Source organism: Aegilops tauschii, chromosome 2, assembly GCF_002575655.3.
Source record: "Aegilops tauschii subsp. strangulata cultivar AL8/78 chromosome 2, Aet v6.0, whole genome shotgun sequence".
NCBI classification, from domain to species: domain Eukaryota; kingdom Viridiplantae; phylum Streptophyta; class Magnoliopsida; order Poales; family Poaceae; genus Aegilops; species Aegilops tauschii.
In genome coordinates, this window is record NC_053036.3 from 109,147,958 (window position 1) to 109,173,366 (window position 25,409).

General features: G+C 44.8%; 2 protein-coding genes and 2 non-coding genes across 9 annotated transcripts; 2 read left to right on the forward strand and 2 right to left on the reverse strand.

The window, feature by feature from the left end:
- Positions 1–462: 462 nt before the first annotated feature.
- LOC109756115 (IQ domain-containing protein IQM2) lies at positions 463–3,162 on the forward strand. Its single transcript, XM_020314972.4, has 7 exons — positions 463–1,139; positions 1,240–1,305; positions 1,406–1,494; positions 1,608–1,698; positions 1,812–1,958; positions 2,072–2,266; positions 2,380–3,162. The coding sequence occupies exons 1-7, from the start codon at positions 621–623 to the stop codon at positions 2,986–2,988; spliced, it is 1,716 nt and encodes a 571-aa protein (XP_020170561.1). The 5' UTR covers positions 463–620; the 3' UTR covers positions 2,989–3,162.
- Positions 3,163–3,499: 337 nt separating this feature from the next.
- On the reverse strand, positions 3,500–3,619 carry LOC120975038 (U5 spliceosomal RNA). The gene has a single exon (XR_005770884.1). It is a non-coding gene; the product is annotated as a U5 spliceosomal RNA (small nuclear RNA).
- Positions 3,620–18,528: 14,909 nt separating this feature from the next.
- LOC120975040 (U5 spliceosomal RNA) lies at positions 18,529–18,647 on the reverse strand. Its single transcript, XR_005770886.1, has one exon. It is a non-coding gene; the product is annotated as a U5 spliceosomal RNA (small nuclear RNA).
- A 1,589-nt stretch (positions 18,648–20,236) lies between these two features.
- Positions 20,237–22,988, forward strand: LOC120974459 (uncharacterized). Of its 6 annotated transcripts, none has more exons than XM_045232721.2 (5): positions 20,237–20,585; positions 20,661–20,727; positions 21,007–21,227; positions 22,301–22,355; positions 22,639–22,988. In XM_045232721.2, exons 1-3 carry the CDS (start codon positions 20,356–20,358, stop codon positions 21,031–21,033), a joined length of 324 nt encoding a protein of 107 aa, XP_045088656.1. In that variant the 5' UTR covers positions 20,237–20,355; the 3' UTR covers positions 21,034–21,227; positions 22,301–22,355; positions 22,639–22,988. The 6 variants fall into 6 exon arrangements, with proteins under 6 accessions (XP_045088656.1, XP_073364214.1, XP_073364216.1 ...); XM_073508113.1 differs by having other exon boundaries at positions 21,088–21,227; XM_073508115.1 differs by having other exon boundaries at positions 21,088–21,227; positions 22,320–22,355.
- Positions 22,989–25,409: the final 2,421 nt, after the last annotated feature.

Genomic DNA, 25,409 nt, shown 5'->3' on the forward strand with positions numbered 1-25,409 from the left:
CAGAAGACAGAATCCCCACCTAAATGTACACGGGCCCAAAGCAGAATGACAACATAAATAAAATACAGCAAGGGGGGGGGGGGGGGGGGGGGGGGGCATCTCTAGTTTTACGTGTGCATAGAAACAGAATGTTCAGTGTGAACTTCACATTCTGACTCTATCGACGCGGCGGTGAAACCACATGCAGTCAGTCAGTCAGGCAGAGCGCTCCAAGGCAGCTCACCGGTCCCGGGACACGCTTCCCGTCAGCCGAGACGAGACAGGTCAGCACGCGCACCGCGCCTCTGGCGTCCCGCGTGACATCCCCCGTGAACACGTGGTACGCCGCCGCGGGCCCCGGCGGTCCGGAGCGACGCTTTTCCGCATCCGACGGTGGCCCACCCTCACCGCTGGCCATCCCGGTCTACTCGGTCCACCCCCGCTATATATTCGCCCAGTGGCTCAAGCAGCCACCCCGGTAGTTGTCGCTCGCTCGCACCAAGAAATACATACATACCACAGCCCTACTGCACTCTCTCCGGTTGATCCATCGGCCTCGAGGTGGGATCCAGCGGCAGCCAGCGGCGTCAAACAGGATCGGCACGAGGAGAAATCGTGAGGTTCGGTTGTTGCGCGGCGCGATGGGCGTGCTCTTCTCGTGTCCCGTGGAGGACGACGGCGAATGCGGCCTCGTCGCGGCGGCGGCGGCGGCGGAGGAGCAGCAGCAGGCGACGTTCCTCAAGGCCTCGCTCGGCTCCGGCAAGCTCCGGATCGAGGGCTCCCTCAGCTTCAAGCGGCTCCAGCTGGTGGAGCCCAAGATCCCCGTCGCCACGCCCGACGCGGTCACCGCGCCGGTGCCCGTGCCGGTGCCGATGCCGAGGGAGCTCCTCCGGACGCGGTTCGCCGACGCGGCGGTGGCGGCGTCGGCGGCGCCGCCGGAGAGCCCCAAGCACGAGGCGGCTGCGGTGACGCTGCAGAAGGTGTACAAGAGCTTCCGGACGCGGCGCCGGCTCGCCGACTGCGCCGTGCTCGTGGAGCAGAACTGGTGGGAGCTGCTGGACTTCGCGCTGCTCAAGCGCAGCTCCGTCTCATTCTTCGACATCGAGAGGCAGGAGACCGCCGTGTCCAAGTGGGCGCGCGCCAGGACCAGGGCCGCCAAAGTAAGCAATCTCTGATGAAATGCATCAGTCAGCTCTTCAAGAAATCCCTCTGATGCCATCTCCATTCGTGAAATTGGACTGACAATTAATCTGATTTCAGGTCGGAAAGGGGCTCTCCAAGGATGAGAAGGCTCGGAAGCTCGCATTGCAGCACTGGCTTGAAGCTGTGAGTACTTTTGTCAGAAGAAACTGCAGAATGTTCAGTTAGTTTTGGTGTTTTTGCCAAGCAATGTGCTCATGTCTCTGCTGAAATTTCCGCTGAACAGATCGACCCACGACACCGCTACGGCCACAACCTTCACTACTACTACGACTGCTGGCTGAGGTGCGAAAGCAGGGAGCCTTTCTTCTACTGGTGAGTGCTACAGCTCAACTGGTCATGGTTGTTGGAATTTCTGAACCTTTGGTCACATCATGAGATGATGAAGTTGTAACCTTATAGACTGATCACCATGTTTGTTTCCTTAGGCTCGACATCGGAGAGGGCAAGGAGATCAACCTCGAGGAGCGGTGCCCGCGGTCGAAGCTTCTCAGCCAGTGCATCAAGTATCTTGGTCCGGTAGGTGTTTGCAAACATTTTACATGGGATAAATGTGTAGCTGGAGTGGAATGCAAGTCCATGAGAGTTCAGGAGTACTAATGATTCAAACTGAATTTTTGTTGTGCCTGCAGAAAGAGAGAGAGGAATATGAGGTTGTGATTGAGGATGGCAAGTTTATGTACAAGAACAGCAGGCAAATCCTCGACACGTCCGGCGGTCCGAGGGACGCAAAGTGGATCTTTGTGCTGAGCACATCCAGGAATCTGTATGTCGGGCAGGTAACGTTCAGGCTTCATACTAGAGTGCTATCAACACACAACATTGCATTAGACCTATTACCTATGTGTACTAGATCATCATCTAACTTTGTCCAAAACTCTACTTTCTGCAGAAGAAAAAGGGCACATTTCAGCATTCTAGCTTTCTCGCCGGAGGCGCCGCGTCTGCTGCGGGGCGACTAGTTGTCGAAGATGGAGTTCTGAAGGCTATCTGGCCTCACAGTGGGCACTACCGCCCCACGGAAGAGAACTTCCAGGAATTCCAGGACTTCCTCAGAGAGAACAAGGTTGATCTCACCGATGTTAAGGTAAGCAACTATCTGACCCATGATTGGGATAGAATGAGAAAGTTCCCAAAATGTGGTGACAATAAAGTTATCCAATTTGCATTTTCTCAATTGTTCTTTTTGTATAATTGCAGATGAGCCCAACTGAAGAGGATGAGGAGTTTTGGAGCAGGCTCAGAAGCATCCCTTCTGAGCGGTGCACAGATGCCGACAAACCCGAAGAAGAAATGGTTCCTGCTGCAGAAACCATCCCTTGCCAGGCACCTCAGGTCACTGAAACCACACCTGAAAATGTCATCCAACTCCAAGAAACAAACAAAGATCATAGCCAACCGGAGATATTCACAAGGCTGGATTCATCGAAAGGCGCCGTAAACATCGAAAACTCAACAACTTCCATGCCTGAAGATCATGAGGAAGACAGCGATGATGATCATTCGGTGGTGCCAAGGGAGAAGGTCATTGGGAGGGTCAACTCATATCAGCTGGGGAAGCAAGGGTCCTTCAAGTGGACCACCGGCGCCGGGCCCCGGATCATTTGCGTCAGGGACTACCCGCCGGAGCTCCAGCACCGGGCGCTGGAGGAGGTGCACCTGTCCCCGAGGAGGAGCGGCAGGCCGACGTCGAGGTTCTCGTCGCCGCAGAGGGGCGGCAGCCCGATGTCGAGAGGGTGTGAACCGCTGACGCCGAGAGAGGCGTTCCATGCCACGCATCTGCAGCAAGGATTGCTGATCAGTTTATGATGAACGAGCTATTCTTGTTCATCAGTTGTGCATATGGATAGAGGAATAAAGTCACCTATTGGGAGTAAAAAGAAGTACTCCTTGTGTAGATCTTGTAGTGATGTATGTATACGTGATGTTCAAATTGGACACAAGTACAGAGATCAATACAAATTCTTTCATTCTTTGGTCTTTTGTTCCCCTTCCGAGAGATGCAATTTCCAGCTACAGAACTTGGGAGTTTTAAGGCATTCTCATCAGAAGGAATGGAACTTTAGAGGTTTTTATCTCAGAGAAATGCCCAGCCAAAACTTGTTGAATATGATTATCATTCTACTAATTCATCAAAAGTAAAATTAAGCATTGTGGGGGCCTTCTTCTCACAGAGAAGGCACCCTTCAAAAATTAGCAAATGCTACAAATTTTGAAATTCAGAATTTGCAGGGCCTTCAAACAGAAAAGACACCCTTCAAGATCATTGTATTTTGTCCAAATGTACCACATTACAAAGTTTGAATTTAGGATTGGTGGGGCCTTCTCACAAGGAGAAGACACCCTTCAAAAATTAAGGTATGCTGCTTAGTGTGGCATGCACACGGTATTCTTTAGTAAAAGGCGAAAGAATAGTTCGCTTTGTGCTCACCACGCAGCTGCGTACCTTTAATCGCTCGCACCACCCGCTGTTATGTAGCCCGGCTCCCCACCCTCTCTCTCCCTTGCGCAGGCGAGGTGGGACTAATCAAAACAGCCGGCTCCGCCTCGTTTTGCTTCCTCTGCTGCCTTTTTTTTTTGACAAATGCTTTTTCTTCTTCTTCCTCCTCCTGCAGGGCACCAGCAAAAAGCCCACAGGCCAGAGGAGTGACGCCAATTGCCCAAACAAAGCAGCCGTGGATTATTTCTCAAAAAAAAAGCAGCCGTGGATTTTTTTAAAGGCCGAATTATATTGACAGGATCAGCTGAAACGCTGACTAATCAAAATAATTAGTATGGGATGCTCCGTATATGCTACTCCAGCAGGCACAGTGGCGTGTGTCGCCTAGCATGGAGCAATATCGCTGGCCGGTATGATGCTACGCAAGCGCTACGACCGACCCCACAGCCAGAGACAGAATTCTAACAGTTTTTTTTAAGTTGCAGTTCATGCAGGTGCTTAGCTTAGCTTAGCTTAGCTAGCCACGTGGCTATCATGTGCCCTAAGCAGAATGATACGCGAGGAGCAGAGGCGTTGAGAAAAGATTCCCAGTGCGTAGACTTTGGCTACACGATGATTATTCGATCAGTTTAATTCTGACGATCTCAATTATTCAGACTAATGACCTAAGCAATCGCACATATAGAAATATGTGTGCACACTAAACGTTAAGCCATTATCAAGCCCGTCGATAGACCATGCTGCTAGCTGACCTTTTTTTGTTCTGAAATGTTGTTCGCTGAGCTTAGGGCATTTCCAACGCCGACCCATAAACCGCCTGCGTTGTAACCATCCAACCACAAATTGATTCATCGAGCTTAAATCATTCTAGGTAAGGTGCTTAGTGTGGACGCAATGCAAGGTCAGGAACGCGTGCACGCAGTGGTCAAAACTCAAAACCCAAGAGGCAGATGTGTAGCAACTCTTGCAGCAAAGCAGAACCGACCATCATGAGTTTGAGCCCCAGATGCACGCAGAAGAGAACAGCTAGCAGATCCGAGCTGGTATTGGATCCAAACGCAAAGGACAGGGAGAAAAAGTCAAAGGACACCGTACCCACCCGTAGTACTTGAATGTACAACCGTACAACCGACCGGCGGCGTACGTGCATCCGTGGTGCTGCAGTCGTGCAGATGCTCTGGCCGCACGCTAGCTGGATATCACGTTGCACCCCCGTAAATAAAAGTTCCCTGGGATTTCCCGGATCTGATGTTATGAACGAGGACATGTGTTTCCTGAATCTTGGGAAAACCGAGGCGAGCATCGGCAGATAATAGATACACCCACGTCAAATTTAGGTTTTGCGTTCTGGGGAGTACATGCTCCCTTTTATTTCGATAATATATTTAAACCAAGTTGAAACGTTTCAAAAGAAGTACTCCCTCCGTTCCTAAATATTTGTCTTTTTAGATATTTTAAATAGACTACCACATACGGATGTATATAGACATATTTTAGAGTGTAGATTCACTCATTTTATTCCGTATGTAGTCAGTTGTTGAAATCTCTAGAAAGACAAATATTTAGGAACGGAGGAAGTAAAAAAGAAATGGCGTGTAGATATCAGAGTGACCGACGTGCCGACATTTATGTGTGAAAAAATATCATTCATCTGCGGGGATCTCGGTGAAAAAAACAAGAGTTGAGAGTTAGAATAGCAAATATGTTCTCAAACAAGTGCTTGAGTTCGTTATTTTTGCATAAATCACAAACGAATTGGGATTTTTACTGCGAGCATGTGTGCTTATGTGCAACCGTCTGATCATGTAATGCTCATTGCCTTTTGGCTTTGAACCCTAAAGTCTCATGCGTTGCCCGATGAGCCTTTGTAGTCTTATGGATCGTTACTCTGCCTATGTTGTGAGCTTTATTAATTTAAAGCCGGACGCCTTTGGTGTCCTCGTTCTAAAAAAAACTTAAAAATCTACAAACAGAAGTGATTCATTAGAACATGAGTTGTTTCATTAGGATGGGTGCAAAATGATATTTTGAAAAGGAAACATGTTCTCCGGAGCACGCTTGATGTTTTCCCACCCATGTCCATAACAATTTGCCAGAAAGACTTGCAAAAGTAACATAGTGTAAATTTTGTACACCAATTTGCACCACATGCTTTGTAGTCTATAGCACAATACCTCAATTATGATTTGCATGTCTTGCAAGTTGTCATATTTCAAACAAAAATTCGCATGGATGCACCGCATGTATTTGCTCTTCCCTTTTTTCATAACCTGCATATATGATTTTCTTTTCTACATCTGGAAAACAAGTGCATATCATCGTAGACGAACTTATGGAGCCTGATATTTACCTTGTTTCGATGGGTCATGTGTACCTTCTTCATATAGAAGCCGAAAGATTAATAAAAGTCTTCTTTACGAACTCATGTTTGCTAAGTTGTGGAAAAGGGAAATATTCAAGAGATAGTTTTTGAAAACAAGATCATGTGTGATATTTTATACGTGGGTGTTGGGGAACGTAGTAATTTCAAAAAATTACCTACGCACACGCAAGATCATGGTGATGCATAGCAACGAGAGGGGAGAGTGTTGTCCACGTACCCTCGTAGACCGACAGCGGAAGCGTTATCACAACGCGGTTGATGTAGTCGTACGTCTTCACGATCCGACCGATCAAGTACCGAACGCACGGCACCTCCGAGTTCAGCACACGTTCAGCTCGATGACGTCCCTCGAACTCCGATCCAGCCGAGTGTTGAGGGAGAGTTTCGTCAGCACGACGGCGTGGTCACGATGATGATGTTCCACCGATGCAGGGCTTCGCCTAAGCTCCGCAACGGTATTATCGAGGTGTAATATGGTGGAGGGGGGCACCGCACACGGCTAAAATATCGTATATCAGGTGTGTTTAGAGGTGCCCCCCTGCCCCCGTATATAAAGGAGCAAGGGGGAGGCCGGCTGCCCTAGGCGCGCCAAGGAGAGGGGGGGAGTCCTCCTCCTAGTAGGAGTAGGACTCCCCTTTCCTAGTCCAACTAGGAAAAGAGGGGGGGGAAGGAAAGAGAGGGAGAGGGAGAGGGAAAGGGGGCTGCGCCCCCCCTCTCCTAGTCCAACTAGGATTCCTCCTGGGAGGGGGTGCGCCACCTCCTGGCTGCTGCCCTCTCTCTCCCCTCTAGGCCCACTAAGGCCCAATACTTCCCCGGGGGGTTCCGGTAACCCTCCGGCACTCCGGTTAAATCCGAAATTTCTCCGGAACACTTCCGGTGTCCGAATATAGTCGTCCAATATATCAATCTTTATGTCTCGACCATTTCGAGACTCCTCGTCATGTCCGTGATCACATCCGGGACTCCGAACAACCTTCGGTACATCAAAACATATAAACTCATAATATAACTGTCATCGTAACTTTAAGCGTGCGGACCCTACGGGTTCGAAAACTATGTAGACATGACCGAGACACCTCTCCGGTCAATAACCAATAGCGGAACCTGGATGCTCATATTGGTTCCTACATATTCTACGAAGATCTCTATCGGTCAGACCGCATAACAACATACGTTGTTCCCTTTGTCATCGGTATGTTACTTGCCTGAGATTCGATCGTCGGTATCTCGATACCTAGTTCAATCTCGTTACCGGCAAGTCTCTTTACTCGTTCTGTAATACATCATCCCGCAACTAACTCATTAGTCACAATGCTTGCAAGGCTTATAGTGATGTGCATTACTGAGTGGGCCCAGAGATACCTCTCCGACAATCGGAGTGACAAATCCTAATCTCGAAATACGCCAACCCAACAAGTACCTTTGGATATACCTGTAGAGCACCTTTATAATCACCCATTTACGTTGTGACGTTTGGTAGCACACAAAGTGTTCCTCCGGTAAACTGGAGTTGCATAATCTCATAGTCATAGGAACATGTATAAGTCATAAAGAAAGCAATAGCAACATACTAAACGATCGGGTGCTAAGCTAACGGAATGGGTCAAGTCAATCACGTCATTCTCCTAATGAGGTGATCCCGTTAATCAAATGACAACTCATGTCTATGGCTAGGAAACATAACCATCTTTGATTAACAAGCTAGTCAAGTAGAGGCATACTAGTGACACTCTGTTTGTCTATGTATTCACACATGTATTATGTTTCCGGTTAATACAATTCTAGCATGAATAATAAACATTTATCATGATATAAGGAAATAAATAATACTTTATTATTGCCTCTAGGGCATATTTCCTTCAGTCTCCCACTTGCACTAGAGTCAATAATCTAGATTACACAGTAATGATTCTCACACCCATGGAGTCTTGGTGCTGATCATGTTTTGCTCGTGGAAGAGGCTTAGTCAACGGGTCTGCAACATTAAGATCCGTATGTATCTTGCAAATTTCTATGTCTCCTACCTGGACTAAATCCCGGATGGAATTGAAGCGTCTTTTGATGTGCTTGGTTCTCTTGTGAAATCTGGATTCCTTTGCTAAGGCAATTGCACCAGTATTGTCACAAAAGATTTTCATTGGTCCCGATGCACTAGGTATGACACCTAGATCGGATATGAACTCCTTCATCCAGACTCCTTCATTTGCTGCTTCCGAAGCAGCTATGTACTCTGCTTCACACGTAGATCCCGCCACGACACTTTGCTTAGAACTGCACCAACTGACAGCTCCACCGTTCAATGTAAATACGTATCCGGTTTGCGATTTAGAATCGTCGGATCAGTGTCAAAGCTTGCATCAACGTAACCATTTACGATGAGCTCTTTGTCACCTCCATAAATGAGAAACATATCCTTAGTCCTTTTCAGGTATTTCAGGATGTTCTTGACCGCTGTCCGGTGATCCACTCCTGGATTACTTTGGTACCTCCCTGCTAAACTTATAGCAAGGCACACATCAGGTCTAGTACACAGCATTGCATACATGATAGAGCCTATGGCTGAAGCATAGGGAACATCTTTCATCTTCTCTCTATCTTCTGCAGTGGTCGGGCATTGAGTCTTACTCAATCTCACACCTTGTAGTACAGGCAAGAACCCTTTCTTTGCTTGATCCATTTTAAACTTCTTCAAAACTTTGTCAAGGTATGTGCTTTGTGAAAGTCCAATTAAGCGTCTTGATCTATCTCTATAGATCTTAATGCCTAATATATATGCAGCTTCACCGAGGTCTTTCATTGAAAAACTCTTATTCAAGTATCCCTTTATGCTATCCAGAAATTCTATATGATTTCCAATCAGCAATATGTCATCCACATATAATATCAGAAATGCTATCGAGCTCCCACTCACTTTCTTGTAAATACAGGCTTCTCCAAAAGTCTGTATAAAACCAAATGCTTTGATCACACTATCAAAGCGTTTATTCCAACTCCGAGAGGCTTGCACCAGTCCATAGATGGATCGCTGGAGCTTGCACACTTTGTTAGCTCCCTTTGGATCGACAAAACCTTCCGGTTGCATCATATACAACTCTTCTTCCAGAAATACAGTCAGGAATGCAGTTTTGACATCCATTTGCCAAATTTCATAATCATAAAATGCAGCAATAGCTAACATGATCCGGACAGACTTAAGCATCGCTACGGGTGAGAAGGTCTCATCGTAGTCAATCCCTTGAACTTGTCGAAAACCTTTCGCAACAAGTCAAGCTTTATAGACAGTAACATTACCATCAGCGTCAGTCTTCTTCTTGAAGATCCATTTATTTTCAATGGCTTGCCGACCATCGGGCAAGTCAACCAAAGTCCATACTTTGTTCTCATACATGGATCCCATCTCGGATTTCATGGCTTCATGCCATTTTTTGGAATCTGAGCTCACCATCGCTTCTTCATAGTTCGTAGGTTTATCATGGTCTAGTAACATGACCTCCAGAACAGGATTACCGTACCACTCTGGTGCGGATCTTGATCTAGTTGACCTACGAGGTTCAGTAATAACTTGATCTGAAGTTTCATGATCATTATCATTAACTTCTTCACTAATTGGTGTAGGTGTCGCAGAAACTGATTTCTGCGATGATCTACTTTCCAATAAGGGAGCAGGTACAGTTACCTCATCAAGTTCTACTTTCCTCCCACTCACATCTTTCGAGAGAAACTCCTTCTCTAGAAAGGATCCATTCCTAGCAACGAATATCTTGCCTTCGGATCTGTGATAGAAGGTGTACCCAGCAGTCTCTTTTGGGTATCCTATGAAGACACATTTCTTCGATTTAGGTTCGAGCTTATCAGGTTGAAGTTTCTTCACATAAGCATCGCAACCCCAAACTTTAAGATACGACAACTTTGGTTTCTTGCCAAACCATAGTTCATAAGGCGTTGTCTCAACGGATTTTGATGGTGTCCTATTTAGAGTGAATGCAGCCGTCTCTAAAGCATAACCCCAAAATGATAGCGGTAAATCAGTAAGAGACATCATAGATCTTACCATATCTAATAAAGTACGATTACGACGTTCGGACACACCATTACGCTGTGGTGTTCCGGGTGGCGTGAGTTGCGAAACTATTCCGCATTGTTTCAAATGTAGGCCAAACTCGTAACTCAAATATTCTCCTCCACGATCAGATCGTAGGAATTTTATTTTCTTGTTACGATGATTTTCAACTTCACTCTGAAATTCTTTGAACTTTTCAAATGTTTCAGACTTATGTTTCATTAAGTAGATATACCCATATCTGCTCAAATCATCTGTGAAGGTGAGAAAATAACGATATCCGCCACGAGCCTCAATATTCATCGGACCACATACATCTGTATGTATGATTTCCAACAAATATGTTGCTCTCTCCATAGTTCCGGAGAACGGTGTTTTGGTCATCTTGCCCATGAGGCACGGTTCGCAAGTACCAAGTGATTCAATATCAAGTGATTCCAAAATTCCATCAGTATGGAGTTTCTTCATGCGCTTTACACCGATATGACCCAAACGGCAGTGCGACAAATAAGTTGCACTATCATTATCAACTCTGCGTCTTTTGGCTTCGACATTATGAATATGTGTATCACTACTATCGAGATTCATTAAAAATAGACCACTCTTCAAGGGTGCATGACCATAAAAGATATTATTCATATAAATAGAACAACCATTATTCTCTGATTTAAATGAATAACCGTCTCGCATTAAACAAGATCCAGATATAATGTTCATGCTCAACGTTGGCACCAAATAACAATTATTTAGGTCTAAAACTAATCCCGAAGGTAGATGTAGAGGTAGCGTGCCGACGGCGATCACATCGACTTTGGAACCATTTCCCACGCGCATCGTCACCTCGTCCTTAGCCAATCTTCGCTTAATCCGTAGCCCCTATTTCGAGTTGCAAATATTAGCAACAGAACCAGTATCAAATACCCAGGTGCTACTGCGAGTATTAGTAAGGTACACATCAATAACATGTATATCACATATACCTTTGTTAACCTTGCCATCCTTCTTATCCGCCAAATACTTGGGGCAGTTCCGCTTCCAGTGACCAGTCTGCTTACAGTAGAAGCACTCAGTTTCAGGCTTAGGTCCAGACTTGGATTTCTTCTCCTGAACAGCAACTTGCTTGCTGTTCTTCTTGAAGTTCCCTTTCTTCTTCCCTTTGCCCTTTTTCTTGAAACTAGTGGTTTTACTGACCATCAACACTTGATGCTCCTTTTTGATTTCTACCTCCGCTGCCTTTAGCATTGCGAAGAGCTTGGGAATTGTCTTATCCATCCCTTGCATGTTATAGTTCATCACGAAGCTCTTGTAGCTTGGTGGCAGTGATTGAAGAATTCTGTCAATGACGCAATCATCCGGAAGCTGAACTCCCAATTGAATCAAGTGATTATTATACCCAGACATTCTGAGTATATGCTCACTGACAGAACTATTCTCTTCCATCTTGCAGCTATAGAACTTATTGGAGACTTCATATCTCTCAATCCGGGCATTTGCTTGAAATATTAACTTCAACTCCTGGAACATCTCATATGCTCCATGACGTTCAAAACGTCGTTGAAGACCCGGTTCTAAGCCGTAAAGCATGGCACACTGAACTATTGAGTAGTCACCAGCTTTGCTCTGCCAGACGTTCATAACTTCTGGTGTCGCTCTTGCGGGAGGCCTGGCACCTAGCGGTGCTTCTAGGACGTAATTCTTCTGTGCAGCAATGAGGATAATCCTCAAGTTACGGACCCAGTCCGTGTAATTGCTACCATCATCTTTCAACTTAGCTTTCTCAAGGAACGCATTAAAATTCAACGGAACAACAGCACAGGCCATTTATCTACAATTAACATAGACAAGCAAGATACTATCAGGTACTAAGTTCATGATAAATTTAAGTTCAATTAATCATATTACTTAAGAACTCCCACTTAGATAGACATCCCTCTAATCATCTAAGTGATTACGTGATCCAAGTCAACTAAACCATGTCCTATTAACACGTGAGATGGAGTAGTTTCAATGGTGAACATCACTATGTTGATCATATCTACTATATGATTCACGCTCGACCTTTCGGTCTCTGTGTTCCGAGGCCATATCTGTATATGTTAGGCTCGTCAAGTTTAACCTGAGTATTCCGCGTGTGCAACTGTTTTGCACCCGTTGTATTTGAACATAGAGCCTATCACACCCGATTAACACGTGGTGTCTCAGCACGAAGAACTTTCGCAACGGTGCATACTCAGGGAGAACACTTTATCTTGAAATTTTAGTGAGAGATCATCTTATAATGCTACCGTCAATCAAAGCAAGATAAGATGCATAAAGGATTAACATCACATGCAATCAATATAAGTGATATGATATGGCCATCATTATCTTGTGCTTGTGATCTCCATCTCCGAAGCACCGTGCTTGTGATCTCCATCTCCGAAGCACCGTCATGATCACCATCGTCACCGGCGCGACACCTTGATCTCCATCGTAGTATCGTTGTCGTCTCGCCAACTTATTGCTTTTACGACTATCGCTACCGCTTAGTGATAAAGTAAAACTATTACATGGCGATTGCATTTCATACAATAAAGCGACAACCATATGGCTCCTGCCAGTTGCCAATAACTCGGTTATAAAACATGATCATCTCATACAACAAATTATATCACATCATGTCTTGACCATATCACATCACAACATGCCCTGCAAAAACAAGTTAGACGTCCTCTATTTTGTTGTTGCAAGTTTTTACGTGGCTGCTACGGGCTTAGCAAGAACCGTTCTTACCTACGCATCAAAACCACAACGATAGTTTGTCAAGTTGGTGTTGTTTTAACCTTCGCAAGGACCGGGCGTAGCCACACTCGGTTCAACTAAAGTGAGAGAGACAGACACCCGCCAGTCACCTTTAAGCAACGAGTGCTCTGCACGGTGAAACCAGTCTCGCGTAAGCGTACGCGTAATGTCGGTCCGGGCCGCTTCATCTCACAATACCGCTGAACCAAAGTATGACATGCTGGTAAGCAGTATGACTTATATCGCCCACAACTCACTTGTGTTCTACTCGTGCATAGCATCAACGCATAAAACCAGGCTCGATGCCACTGTTGGGGAATGTAGTAATTTCAAAAAAATTCCTACGCAGACGCAAGATCATGGTGATGCATAGCAACGAGAGGGGAGAGTGTTGTCCACTTACCCTCGTAGACCGACAGCGGAAGCGTTATCTCAACGCGGTTGATGTAGTCGTACGTCTTCACGATCCGACCGATCAAGTACCGAACGCACGGCACCTCCGAGTTCAGCACACGTTCAGCTCGATGATGTCCCTCGAACTCCGATCCAGCCGAGTGTTGAGGGAGAGTTTCGTCAGCACGACGGCGTGGTCATGATGATGGTGTTCCACCGACGCAGGGCTTCGCCTAAGCTCCGCAACGGTATTATCGAGGTGTAATATGGTGGAGGGGGGCACCGCACACGGCTAAAATATTGTATATCAGGTGTGTTTAGAGGTGCCCCCTGCCCCCGTATATAAAGGAGCAAGGGGGAGGCCGGCTGCCCTAGGCGCGCCAAGGAGAGGGGGGGAGTCCTCCTCCTAGTACGAGTAGGACTCCCCTTTCCTAGTCCAACTAGGAAAAGAGGGGGGGAAGGAAAGAGAGGGAGAGGGAGAGGGAAAGGGGGCTGCGCCCCCCTCTCCTAGTCCAACTAGGATTCCTCCTGGGAGGGGGCGCGCCACCTCCTGGCTGCTGCCCTCTCTCTCCCCTCTAGGCCCACTAAGGCCCAATACTTCCCCGGGGGGTTCCGGTAACCCTCCGGCACTCCGGTTAAATCCGAAACTTCTCCGGAACACTTCCGATGTCCGAATATAGTCGTCCAATATATCAATCTTTATGTCTCGGCCATTTAGAGACTCCTCGTCATGTCCGTGATCACATCCGGGACTCCGAACAACCTTCGGTACATCAAAACATATAAACTCATAATATAACTGTCATCGTAACTTTAAGCGTGCGGACCCTACGGGTTCGAGAACTATGTAGACATGACCGAGACACCTCTCCGGTCAATAACCAATAGCGGAACCTGGATGCTCATATTGGTTCCTACATATTCTACGAAGATCTCTATCGGTCAGACCGCATAACAACATACGTTGTTCCCTTTGTCATCGGTATGTTACTTGCCCGAGATTCGATCGTCGGTATCTCGATACCTAGTTCAATCTCGTTACCGGCAAGTCTTTTTACTCGTTCCGTAATACATCATCCCGCAACTAACTCATTAGTCACAATGCTTGCAAGGCTTATAGTGATGTGCATTACTGAGTGGGCCCAGAGATACCTCTCCGACAATCGGAGTGACAAATTCTAATCTCGAAATACGCCAACCCAACAAGTACCTTTGGATACACCTGTAGAGCACCTTTATAATCACCCATTTACGTTGTGACGTTTGGTAGCACACAAAGTGTTCCTCCGGTAAACTGGAGTTGCATAATCTCATAGTCATAGGAACATGTATAAGTCATGAAGAAAGCAATAGCAACATACTAAACGATCGGGTGCTAAGCTAACGGAATGGGTCAAGTCAATCACGTCATTCTCCTAATGAGGTGATCCCGTTAATCAAATGACAACTCATGTCTATGGCTAGGAAACATAACCATCTTTGATTAACGAGCTAGTCAAGTAGAGGCATACTAGTGACACTCTGTTTGTCTATGTATTCACACATGTATTATGTTTCCGGTTAATACAATTCTAGCATGAATAATAAACATTTATCATGATATAAGGAAATAAATAATACTTTATTATTGCCTCTAGGGCATATTTCCTTCAGTGGGTACCGTGAAAGAGCTCTTTTTCTCTTGTATTCCTGTTTAACTCTAAAATTCTCATGGCACTGTGTACATTAAACCTCAGTTCCCATTATTTTCTTCTTCTTGTAGTCTTTGGGTCATCATATAACTCTGCACGACCAATTCATATACATTGAAACTAGTCTATAGATGAATGCGATATGGTCTTGTTGCATTCCTGTTTGGTTTATATTGTTTTTTTTTGTCTGAGAAACATTAGACTGGGTCTTCCTCATAACTAGGTTGCTAAATCATGATGTGGTAAAAAAATTGGGAAATGTTTCCAAAGAAGTAAAAACAGATAGCGTGTAGGTATTAGAGTGACTGATGTGCCAACATTTTTGTGTGAGAAAGATCATTCATTTGCGGAGATCTCGGTGAAAAAACTAGAGTTGAGAGTTAGAATAGCAAATATGTTTCCAAAGAAGTCCTTGAGTTTGTTATTTTTGCATAAATCACAAACGAATTAGGATTTTTACTAAATTTAAAAATCGACAAATGAAAGTGATTCATTGGAACAAGAGTTGTTTCATTTGGATGGGTGCAAAAAGATATTTCGAAAAGGAGGCAAGTGGTCCAGAGCACACTTGATGTTTTCGCACCAATGTCCATAAAAATTTGGTGGAAAGACTTGCAAGAGTGAGGTAGTGTGAATTTTGTACACTAATTTGCACTACATACTCTGTAGCCTATCCTATTGCACAATACCTCAATTATAATTTGTACACTAATTCTAACCAAAATTCACATGCATGTACCGCGTGTATTTGTTCTTCCTTTTTTTCCATAACTTGCATATGTGATTTTCTTTTCTACATCTGAAAAAACAAGTGCATATCATCGTAGAGCGAATTTATGGAGCGCGATATTTACCTTGTGTTCGAGGGGCGTGTGCACCTTCTTCATATAGAAGGCAGAAGATTAATAAAAGTTTTCTTCACGAACTCATGTTTGCTAAGTTTTGGAAAAGGGAAATATTCAAGAGATAGTTTTTGAAAACAAGATCATGTGTGATACTCCCTCCGCCCAAAATAAGTGTCTTAACTTTATACTAACTTTGGTACAAAGTTGTACAAAAGCTGAGACACTTATTTTGGGACGGAAGGAGTATTTTATACGTGGGTACCATAAAAGAGCTCTTTTTTCTCTTGTATTCCGGTTTAACTCTAACATTCTCATGGCACTGTGTACACGAAACCTCAGTCCCCATTGTTTTCTTCTTCTTGTAGTCTTTGGGTCATCATATAACTCTGCATGACCAATTATACATTGAAACTAGTCTACAGATGAATGCGATATGATCTTGCTGCATTCCTCTTTGGTTTAGATTGTTTTTTTCTTTAGAAACATTACATTGGGTCTTCCTCAAAACTATTGGTTTGGGTTGCTAAATTATGATGTGGTAAAAAAAGGGGAAACTTCTAATCTTTTCATCAATTATCATGGCAGTATAAAGAACATCGGAATTAAAATTACATACAGGTATGTAAACCACCTAGCGACGACTGCAAGAACTGAAGCAAGCCAAAGGCGTGCCATCGTCATCGACCTCTGTTACCGAAGCTGGGCAAACCTTTTTTGTGCCGTGCTATGACCAAATAGGACCAGCGCACCAGAACAACAACCGTCGAGGATGAGAGAAGCATAGGTCGGAAGGATCCAACATGTAAACACACGAACACAGACGAACGAAGATTGGATCAAAGCATATCCATCAAAGCGAATCCCGCGGGATCTGCCGGAGACGACGTGTTTAATTTCTAAAATACTATGGTAGATCAACCATGAAAGCAGGGAAAGTTTATTAGACAGATGAAAAATATGCAAGATAATTTTTGAAAAACAGGGTTATCGTAACCCACTTCAAAGCTAAGCAGAAGCACTACCAACACATTTGATATATTTTGGGGGGAGGCATGTACGGTTTCATCGGTGAAACCCAATGCATAACCGAACAAATTTCGACTTTCTTCAGCTATAGTTTACGAGAATGAAACGATCTAACATGCCCCTATGACCTATTAGTTTAATGAGTGCACACAATTATTTGCACGGATCGATCCAGATCGAGCAATAATCAGCAGGCACCACCTCTATACAGGACAGCTGGGAAAGGCAGCCCCGGCGTTCAACTCCAATCCACTGTTCCAGGATCTTGATGCTGATCTATGCATCATCCCCAAGAAGCAAGAATAGTATTAGTTTGTGATGTTAGGTTAAAAGTACACCTCTAACGCCTTTGACTTGATAATACACAAAAGAACACAAAGAAATCCCATATGAGTAGGCAGGCAAGAGAGGGAGATCGATGTGGATTGGATTGAGCCACTGGCCTGCCTTCTCCATGAACAACTGAAAGTAAGCAACTGCATGTAGTATAAGAGCATGATTGGGTGTTAAGAATGGCGTGTGTACGTAGGGATCAAGAGGCTCCAGCTTGGCCAACGGCGAGTCCAGCTGTGTGCTGCATTAATCAACGATTATGAGCCCCTTCTTTTTTCGAGCCGTGGACTAATCGCAGCGCGCAGTACGCATTTGGATTTTGGGGGCAGTGATATCCTAGTGACATGTGCAGCTAGCTTCATATGCTTCCAATATTTTCTTTCTTTGGGAGACTACTCGCATAGAGAATACGTTACCTTTGAGATTCGTCAGTGCTGTTCCGATCGTCCTTGATTCGGTGGCAGTTGTTTGTAGTGAGATGCCGCATACAAAATCATGCGCGCTATATTTCCTTGTCTACAGATCGTACCATATGGTACTAGCTGCTAGTATTATACTATCCTGACTTGAGGCCATCGAGAGTCTGCATGAGGTTTACAAGGAAGATGAGATGGCCAATCGACCGCCAAAGATCAATGGCAATTATTGGAAGCTCTCTATGCTTAAAGCTGATCGCGAACCAAGCCAGTGGCTAGAAATTCTGATGAAGCAAAGGACAGCGACCCAGCGCTTCTCATCTCATCATTCTCTGCATCTTGTTTTTCTTTTCAGGAGAAGTTTATCCTTTGGCATCAGGGATCAGGGATGGATGGAAGGATGTTAATGGGCTAACTAAACGAATTGACGGAATCTCTCGCCCGACCCCGACATTTGCTTCCCACAATCCCGAACGAGGTCAACACGCGTCTTCCTGATTTCGCCCCGACATTTGCTCGCATGGAAAAAGGTTCACTGCCTCGCCATGACTCAACGTTTAACGAGGGCCACATGTGAAATGTTAAGGAGAAAAGCAGCGTAGCCTCATGTGAAATCCACCTCGCTCAGCTCACGCACGTTCGTGTGTGAAAGAGACTGGCGACTGCTTTGGAAGAGACGAACTTCGGCTACAGCTGTCGTGGTTAGTTTCTTCTTCTTTTTTTATACCCTTTTTCTAGAAACCTTTTGATTTATACTCACTCGCACTGTCTAGCTTTGCATGTTTGGGCCTTGCAATACCGCTCCCGGTCCTTCCTGCTCCGGGCGTTGGCAGTCTCCAGTAACTGCCCATACAAAGAACCAGGGAGTACAATGAGTCCACTGACCATATCTGGTTACCAACCATCACTACAGCAAACCATTTTTCTTTCAGGCGTTTTGACCAAATTTAACAAAATGTTTCAAATTCAGAATTGTTGGGGCCTTCTCACATGGAGAAGACACCCTCTAAAAATTAGGGTATGCTGCTTAGTGTGGCGCGCACACGGTATTCTTTAGTAAAAGGCGAAAGAATAGTTCGCTTTGTGCTCACCACGCAGCTGCGTGCCTTTGACCTCTCGCACCACCCGCTCTTATATAGCGCAGCTCGCTCCCCTCGCTCCCTCAGCCAGGCGAGGTGGGACTAAACGAAAACCATCTCTACACTGCCCTGGCTCCTCCCTCCCCTACCGTGTCAGCAAAGCCCACATTTTCTTTTCTGTTGAGGACAACCAAAGCCCACATACGCCAGTGGCCCAAAGGAGCAGTGCCCTTCGCGCGATCGTGCGACGGCCTGCGCATGGAAATTTTGCTGCCTGCGAGCGCAGCCCCGATTCGCCTGGAACACGCATCGACGGGGTCTCGTTCCCAAGTTGAAACGCAAGAGGAAGAATCTGATACTAGCAGATGATGTCAGTGCATAGGCGAGACCTTGCACCAAATGAGCTTGATTTTCAGAAGCTGAAAGTGGTATGACAGCATTTCAGCTTGGACAGTCTGCAACTCTGCACGGTGCCGTTGGAGGCTTGTGGTTCGCATCCTTTTTGTTGACCAAACTTCTTATCTGTCCGGTTGTTCATCGAGCTGGTACTTATGTAGTACATGTGGAACATGCTGATATATCGAGCCATCGCACCGAGCAACGAATATGTAGTCATCTTTATTTGTACGCTGAATACTCAGTTGCAAAGTTCATAGGCCGTCTTTTCTTTTAACAAAATACACGCAGTTTGATACATAGGCCCTGTTCGGAGAACCTCCACTTTACAACTCCACTCCCGGAATGGGTGAAGTTACTGTTGAAAGTGGCGGAGCTCCTGTTTCCTGGCTTTGCAACTTCCGGGATTTCGCGGTAGTCTTGCTAATACGCCAGGGTGATCTCTAGAGAAATCCACAGATAGCATGGTTCACAAAGCGAGATAGCAGACTAGATTGCCATTACCACGAGCTAGTCCACTACACTTCTCTTCATCCACTAGCAGAAAGCGATTAGCATGTTCGGCGGGAGTGAAATAGATCAAGGAAGACTCTGTCTCTAGCAGCTAGGCTGCAGATGCAACATGAGTTGCTTGCTTCGGCCGTAGAGAGGATGCACAGACAAATGCTGAACTGGGCGGCCATTCAGTTGGAGCTTACCGAATGACATCTTTCTAGCATGACTAGCTTACCAGGAACTCAAACAAAAACAGACGCATTCAGAAAACTAAAAATGAGAATACAACACAAATTTGAAAATTAGGATTGTTGGGGCCTTCTCACGAGGAGAAAACACCATTCGGAAGCAAATTTTAAATTTCAGGTTTGGTGGGGCCTTCTCTCAGAGAGAAGACACCCTTTAAAAATTAAAGTATGCTGCTTAGTGTGATGTGCACACGGTATCAGACTACTATGTTAGTTGGGAGAACCTGAGGCTTCTCAGAGCTCAGCTACTCTCGGCCGTCGGATCGATTGTTTGATGCGTTTAGGACCGTCGGATCTCGCTCCTGGTCGATATCAGCCGTTGGATCAAAAAAAGTTACTGCTACAATGAATAGTTACCGTCTCGTTCCTGCCACCGCCTGTAATTACGCTGCCCCGCCGAGGGCATTTCCATCATTTCACACACAAGGGTATAAATCATAGTGGATGACCTAGCCGCCTCCTCCTCCCGCACTCCCGCCGCCCCGTCTTCTCTTCGTCCCGCCTCGCCCCTCTCTCTCCCTCCAAACCCTACCCCGCGCACGCCTCCCTACCCCGCCGCCATCTCCTTCGCCGCCGGGAGCTCGCCCGGGATGACTGCCGCGGGGTTCCTGGTGGGCTTCCTCCTCGGCCTGCTTGCGCTCACGGAGGCCGAGGCAGCCACGCTGCTCTGGTTCGTGCTCCGCCTCCGCCGCCGGCGTGGCTCCGGTGGACTCGGACGGCTCCTCTCCGTCTCCTCCCTCGCCCCCACGTGTGGTTCCGCTTCCCGCTGGCCACGAGGTGCAGCCTTGCAGGGGCGCATCGGGCTGGGCCTCTGTTTCCGGTTAGTTCATCCCCCTCCTCCTCCTCTCCGATCTGCTCTGGTTCTCACCCTTTCCTCTTCTTCCTTCTCTCTCAGATATGGTGCAGCAGCTGCTGTGGGGTTGAGGTGTTCTGGCAACGGTAGGAGCTCCGGGCCCGTCCAGGTTAACCTATCTCTCTCTCGCTCCTGATTTCGTAGCCCTCATGTGCTTGCTTGCTTTCTGCTCTGAGTTGTGGCCGTCCAGATTAGCTAGGGTTCAAGCTTTGGCAGCCTATATGGTGGTCACTATTCTTGTCATGTGCTTTAACTCTACAACCTAGCTTGGGTTCCCTCATGTGCTTGCTGGTCTGCCTGTCTAATTAGGCTTAGGTACCACAACCTACAGATTCCTTCTTGTTTGCCAAGTGCTGCAATCTCAAAGAATTTGCTTGATTTGCTGCAGGTCTGTCCAGTGCTCCATCTATGCTGATTTTCAGAAACTGTTGCCCAGAGAGATCTCCATGAAGTATTGCGCCTGATGCAGATGTCAAAGTATTCAATCTACTCTGATGACCACCAGCGGTGTAGTCTTGGTACATATACTGCATCCTGAGAGATAAAGCAGCAAGGACTAGCAGCATGGATGTGAAATATGGTCATGCTCTTAACCTGATCTCCAGAAAGGTATAATCTGTACCTACATCTACATTAATTGGTACCACTATTGCTGGGCATTGATTGCTGACAGAATTTCTCTCCAGCTAGAATGTTTGTATACACCGTAGCAATTCTCTCCTGTAATAGCTACATCAATTTTGAGATTGCTAACAGAAATTCTCTCCTAATAAATATTAACCAAATTTAATTTAAGAAATGAGAGAATCTCAATACTATGGTACAACTTTGCTGAAAAAACCATTATTTGCAGTACTAACAAATTATAGCAATAGGATGTGCTGACCTCAGTTTACTGCTCTGGATTAATTATTATTCGATGACTGTCTAAAGATAGATTTTCAAATACCGAAGGCGAGTTAGTCTATTCATTCATCTGTATCGTACAATATATGTCTCATAATGTTTGCTGAGTAGCAAAGCTGACTCCTTACAATATTTCTTTTGTTATCATTTAGCATTACCCTAGTACTGCTATGATACTTGCGGCAAAGTTCATACCATGCTCCCAGTTCCCTATTATCATTTTCATAATTTTGGGGATTTAGTTTAGTTACAAATAAGCACGTCGTCCGACATTTACTGTTTGTCTAGACTAGAAATGAAATGCAAATATACCTTTTAAATTGACATGATAATTGGAAGTAGATAAATGTTATAACCTTTGTACTTATCAATGGAAGTTATCAATGATTTCTCCCTTTTATGGGTATAGTCAGCATAACGGGTATTTTCTCACAATTTTCGTTTCTCCTGCCTCTTCAACATAATTCCACACTGCACTTAATGAAAACTTATCTTTGAGCAAGTTATATTCTCCATGTTAACATAGTTCCAGTAGCATGCATATCAGTGGTGAGTTTTTTTATTCATTGATTTTGTGTGCTCCCATTTTGGCTTGGTTTCACTGCTCAAACCATATATGTTAGTAAGAGGAAACAGAGTGTCACATTTTTGTTGATAAAATACATATAAGAACAGATTCATTGTCCCGTCTGTGTAGCATGGATGTTTGTTCGTTAACGCAAGCGCTTATTGTCACATCTGTTGCTTCTAATGATTTTTAGTGTAATACTAATCAGATTTCTATATCTCCTGAAGCAAGAAGAGTATTTTGATGGAGCACAATTGATGTAGGTAAGCTTACTTGCGTAATTCAAAAACCTGAAACTTCTTAACAGTAACTCAATTATTACATAACTCGATTTTCTTCATCTCCAACTGTGTTCCGTTTTTGACACTGGTGTTCCATTTTTCTTATTCATGCTTGCAATATTTTTAGTTTTTTATGATTTTGTATACCCAATGTGCATACTGTCTAGTGTAGGCATCTACTACCTTTGCAGTTGCCTCCTCATTTTCCTTTTATTACTACATGCGATTTTTATTAGCTGATCTGTGGCTTGATTTTCATTTGTAGATTCAAACTACTCTCCTGTGAGGATTTGTTCTGCTATACATTTTCCTTTCATTTCCCATCCAGGTTGTGTTCAAATGATAGGTGGCATTGCAAATTATGACCAGTTTAAATCTTGTTTTAGTGAGGTATGATTTGCTCATTAACTTTTATTGCTCATTTCATTAACCCGTACATTGCTGGCGGTTACTATCTAATACCCAATATAGATATGTAACGGACTAGGTTTTGTTTGAACGTGATACAGTTGGGTTAAGCTTCTCAAATGCCTAGCATCAATTAAGCTTGACCACCAAACTGAAACTGAAGAATATAAAAAGTTAAGTTAAGCATCCGAAGCTTACGGACGGAAATTTTTAATGCAGTACACTATATGGTTAACCAAGGGGAACTTCTATTTTTGCTACTTCCTGTTCCTGAATTTTTTTGAAATCACTTTAGTGTGCTTATTGTTGGAAATATGCCCTAGAGGCAATAATAAATTGGTTATTATTATATTTCCTTGTTCATGATAATCGTTTATTATCCATGCTAGAATTGTATTGATAGGAAACTCAGATACATGTGTGGATACATAGACAACACCATATCCCTAGTAAGCCTCTAGTTGACTAGCTCGTTGATCAATAGATGGTTACGGTTTCCTGACCATGGACATTGGATGTCGTTGATAACGGGATCATATCATTAGGAGAATGGTGTGATGGACAAGACCCAATCCTAAGCCTAGCACAAGATCGTGTAGTTCGTTTGCTAAGAGCTTTTGTAATGTCAAGTATCATTTCCTTAGACCATGAGATTGTGCAACTCCCGGATACCGTAGGAATGCTTTGGGTGTACCAAACGTCACAACGTAACTGGGTGGCTATAAAGGTGCACTACAGGTATCTTCGAAAGTGTCTGTTGGGTTGGCACGAATCGAGACTGGGATTTGTCACTCCGTGTAAACGGAGAGGTATCTCTGGGCCCACTCGGTAGGACATCATCATAATGTGCACAATGTGACCAAGGAGTTGATCACGGGTGTAGCGACCAGACCTCAAATGGTCTGTGCTGCTGTGCACCAGTGTCATCCCTGGATCAGTAATGCTGACACGCACAGTACAAATGGAGAATTTATAACAGAGTAGCAATCACACACTTATTACATCGAATATCTCCGAAGAGATTAAGTATGATAAACATGGCTTAAGGCCATCTAACAACGATAACAGCGGAAGACTTGGAAGATAAGTGAGTCCATCAACTCCAGCGGCATCACTGAGTATAAGACCACGACCTAAGGCACCTTACTCGTCGTCTGAAAAGTCTGCAACATGAAACGTTGCAGTCCGAAAACGGGTCAGCACATAGAATATGCTGGCAAAGTAACACATAGAGAGTAATGAACAGTAATGATACTATACTACATGCATATATGGCTGGTGGAAAGCTCTATGGTTACAGTTTTGCGAAAAGCCAATTTTTCCCTACTGCAAAGGAATAAGTTTTATTTAACTATCATGGTGGTTGTTAAACATTGAGAAGGTACCTCCAACTCAATCCCAGTTAAGTGTCATCATTAACGCAACAAAATTAATTAAAAGTAACATGGTGATGAGATTCAAATGAAAATCCAGGTACTAGATACTCAAGTTGTCCATAACCGGGGACACGGTTAACCATGATTAGTTTGTACACTCTGCAGAGGTTTGCGCACTTTTCCCCACAAGACTCGATCGCCTCCGCTTGATTCTCGCACTACATGATGTTTGAGAAATGGATGACCGTGACACAGTCTTTCAGAAACAATCACTCTTTACTCTGGATGGACCGGTACACCTACTTTCCCCTACATCTGCTAGCCCACCTCTTCAAGAGATCCTATAACCTACTCAACTATGCTAGAGCCCATAATAGCTTGTGGCTGCACACGGAAGTTTCTAGCATGAATGATCTTATGATCCCTTTGAGCCTGGGTGGCGGTCCTTATACAAACAGACGACACTGGGTTCTCCAGGTGCCTCAATCCACCCAGATGTGAGTTTTAGTTGCCACCTTAAGTTGAACCATTAATAAACATCTCACATCCGTCATGAATATCTCTCAAACCCAATCCACGTCTACGGGCATAGCATGGCAATATAATAGCAACGTAGAAGTAACTCCCAAGGGTTTGAATAGAAAACAGGTAATAGGTACTACCTCAACTACTTCCCAGTTCCCATAATTTAATCAGATCCTAATCATGCAATTGTTTGAGGAATAGATCTAATGCAATAAAACTGGGTATGAAAGGTATGATCAAAGTGTTACTTGCCTTGCTGACGATCCGCAAAACCTAACGAGTCGAAGTAACAAGCGGCACACTCCGGGTACTCTATCGCAAACAAACAAGCATACAATTAGTACTCATCTAATGCACAGGTAAAGCTCGAATGAAAGACCCAACCAGAAAGTTCAACTTAAGAACTCCGGTTTGCAAAAAGAATCAACTCGAAAGAAACAACGAAAGTCAAACTGCGAAAGAAAGAAGCTTCGTTTACTAATATGGATCTAGCTCAAATTTTACTGTATCAAAAACTTGTTTGAGTAGGTTAAATGGAAAGAGAATTTTGAGACGAAACTCTAGGCGCTTGAATCGCCTGATTCCGATAAACGAGCGAGAAGTTAAACAGAAACAAAGATTCGATCAGAAATCGAATCTGAGATAATCGCAGAAAAATCCGACGAAAAAGAAAAACGGACGAACGCTTAAAGAACGGACGTTCGTTAACAGAGAAAAACCGACGAAC

Bases quoted from the DNA above. Each gene is read 5' to 3' on its own strand.
- LOC120974459 (XM_073508113.1), top strand. From the start codon at position 20,356: ATGACTGCCGCGGGGTTCCTGGTGGGCTTCCTCCTCGGCCTGCTTGCG. The intron at 20,586-20,660 runs GTTAGTTCATCC...CTTCTCTCTCAG, and splicing joins GGGCTGGGCCTCTGTTTCCG to ATATGGTGCAGCAGCTGCTG. The intron at 20,728-21,087 runs GTTAACCTATCT...CGCCTGATGCAG, and splicing joins GGAGCTCCGGGCCCGTCCAG to ATGTCAAAGTATTCAATCTA.
- LOC109756115 (XM_020314972.4), top strand. From the start codon at position 621: ATGGGCGTGCTCTTCTCGTGTCCCGTGGAGGACGACGGCGAATGCGGC. The intron at 1,306-1,405 runs GTGAGTACTTTT...TCCGCTGAACAG, and splicing joins TGCAGCACTGGCTTGAAGCT to ATCGACCCACGACACCGCTA. The intron at 1,495-1,607 runs GTGAGTGCTACA...TTGTTTCCTTAG, and splicing joins AGGGAGCCTTTCTTCTACTG to GCTCGACATCGGAGAGGGCA.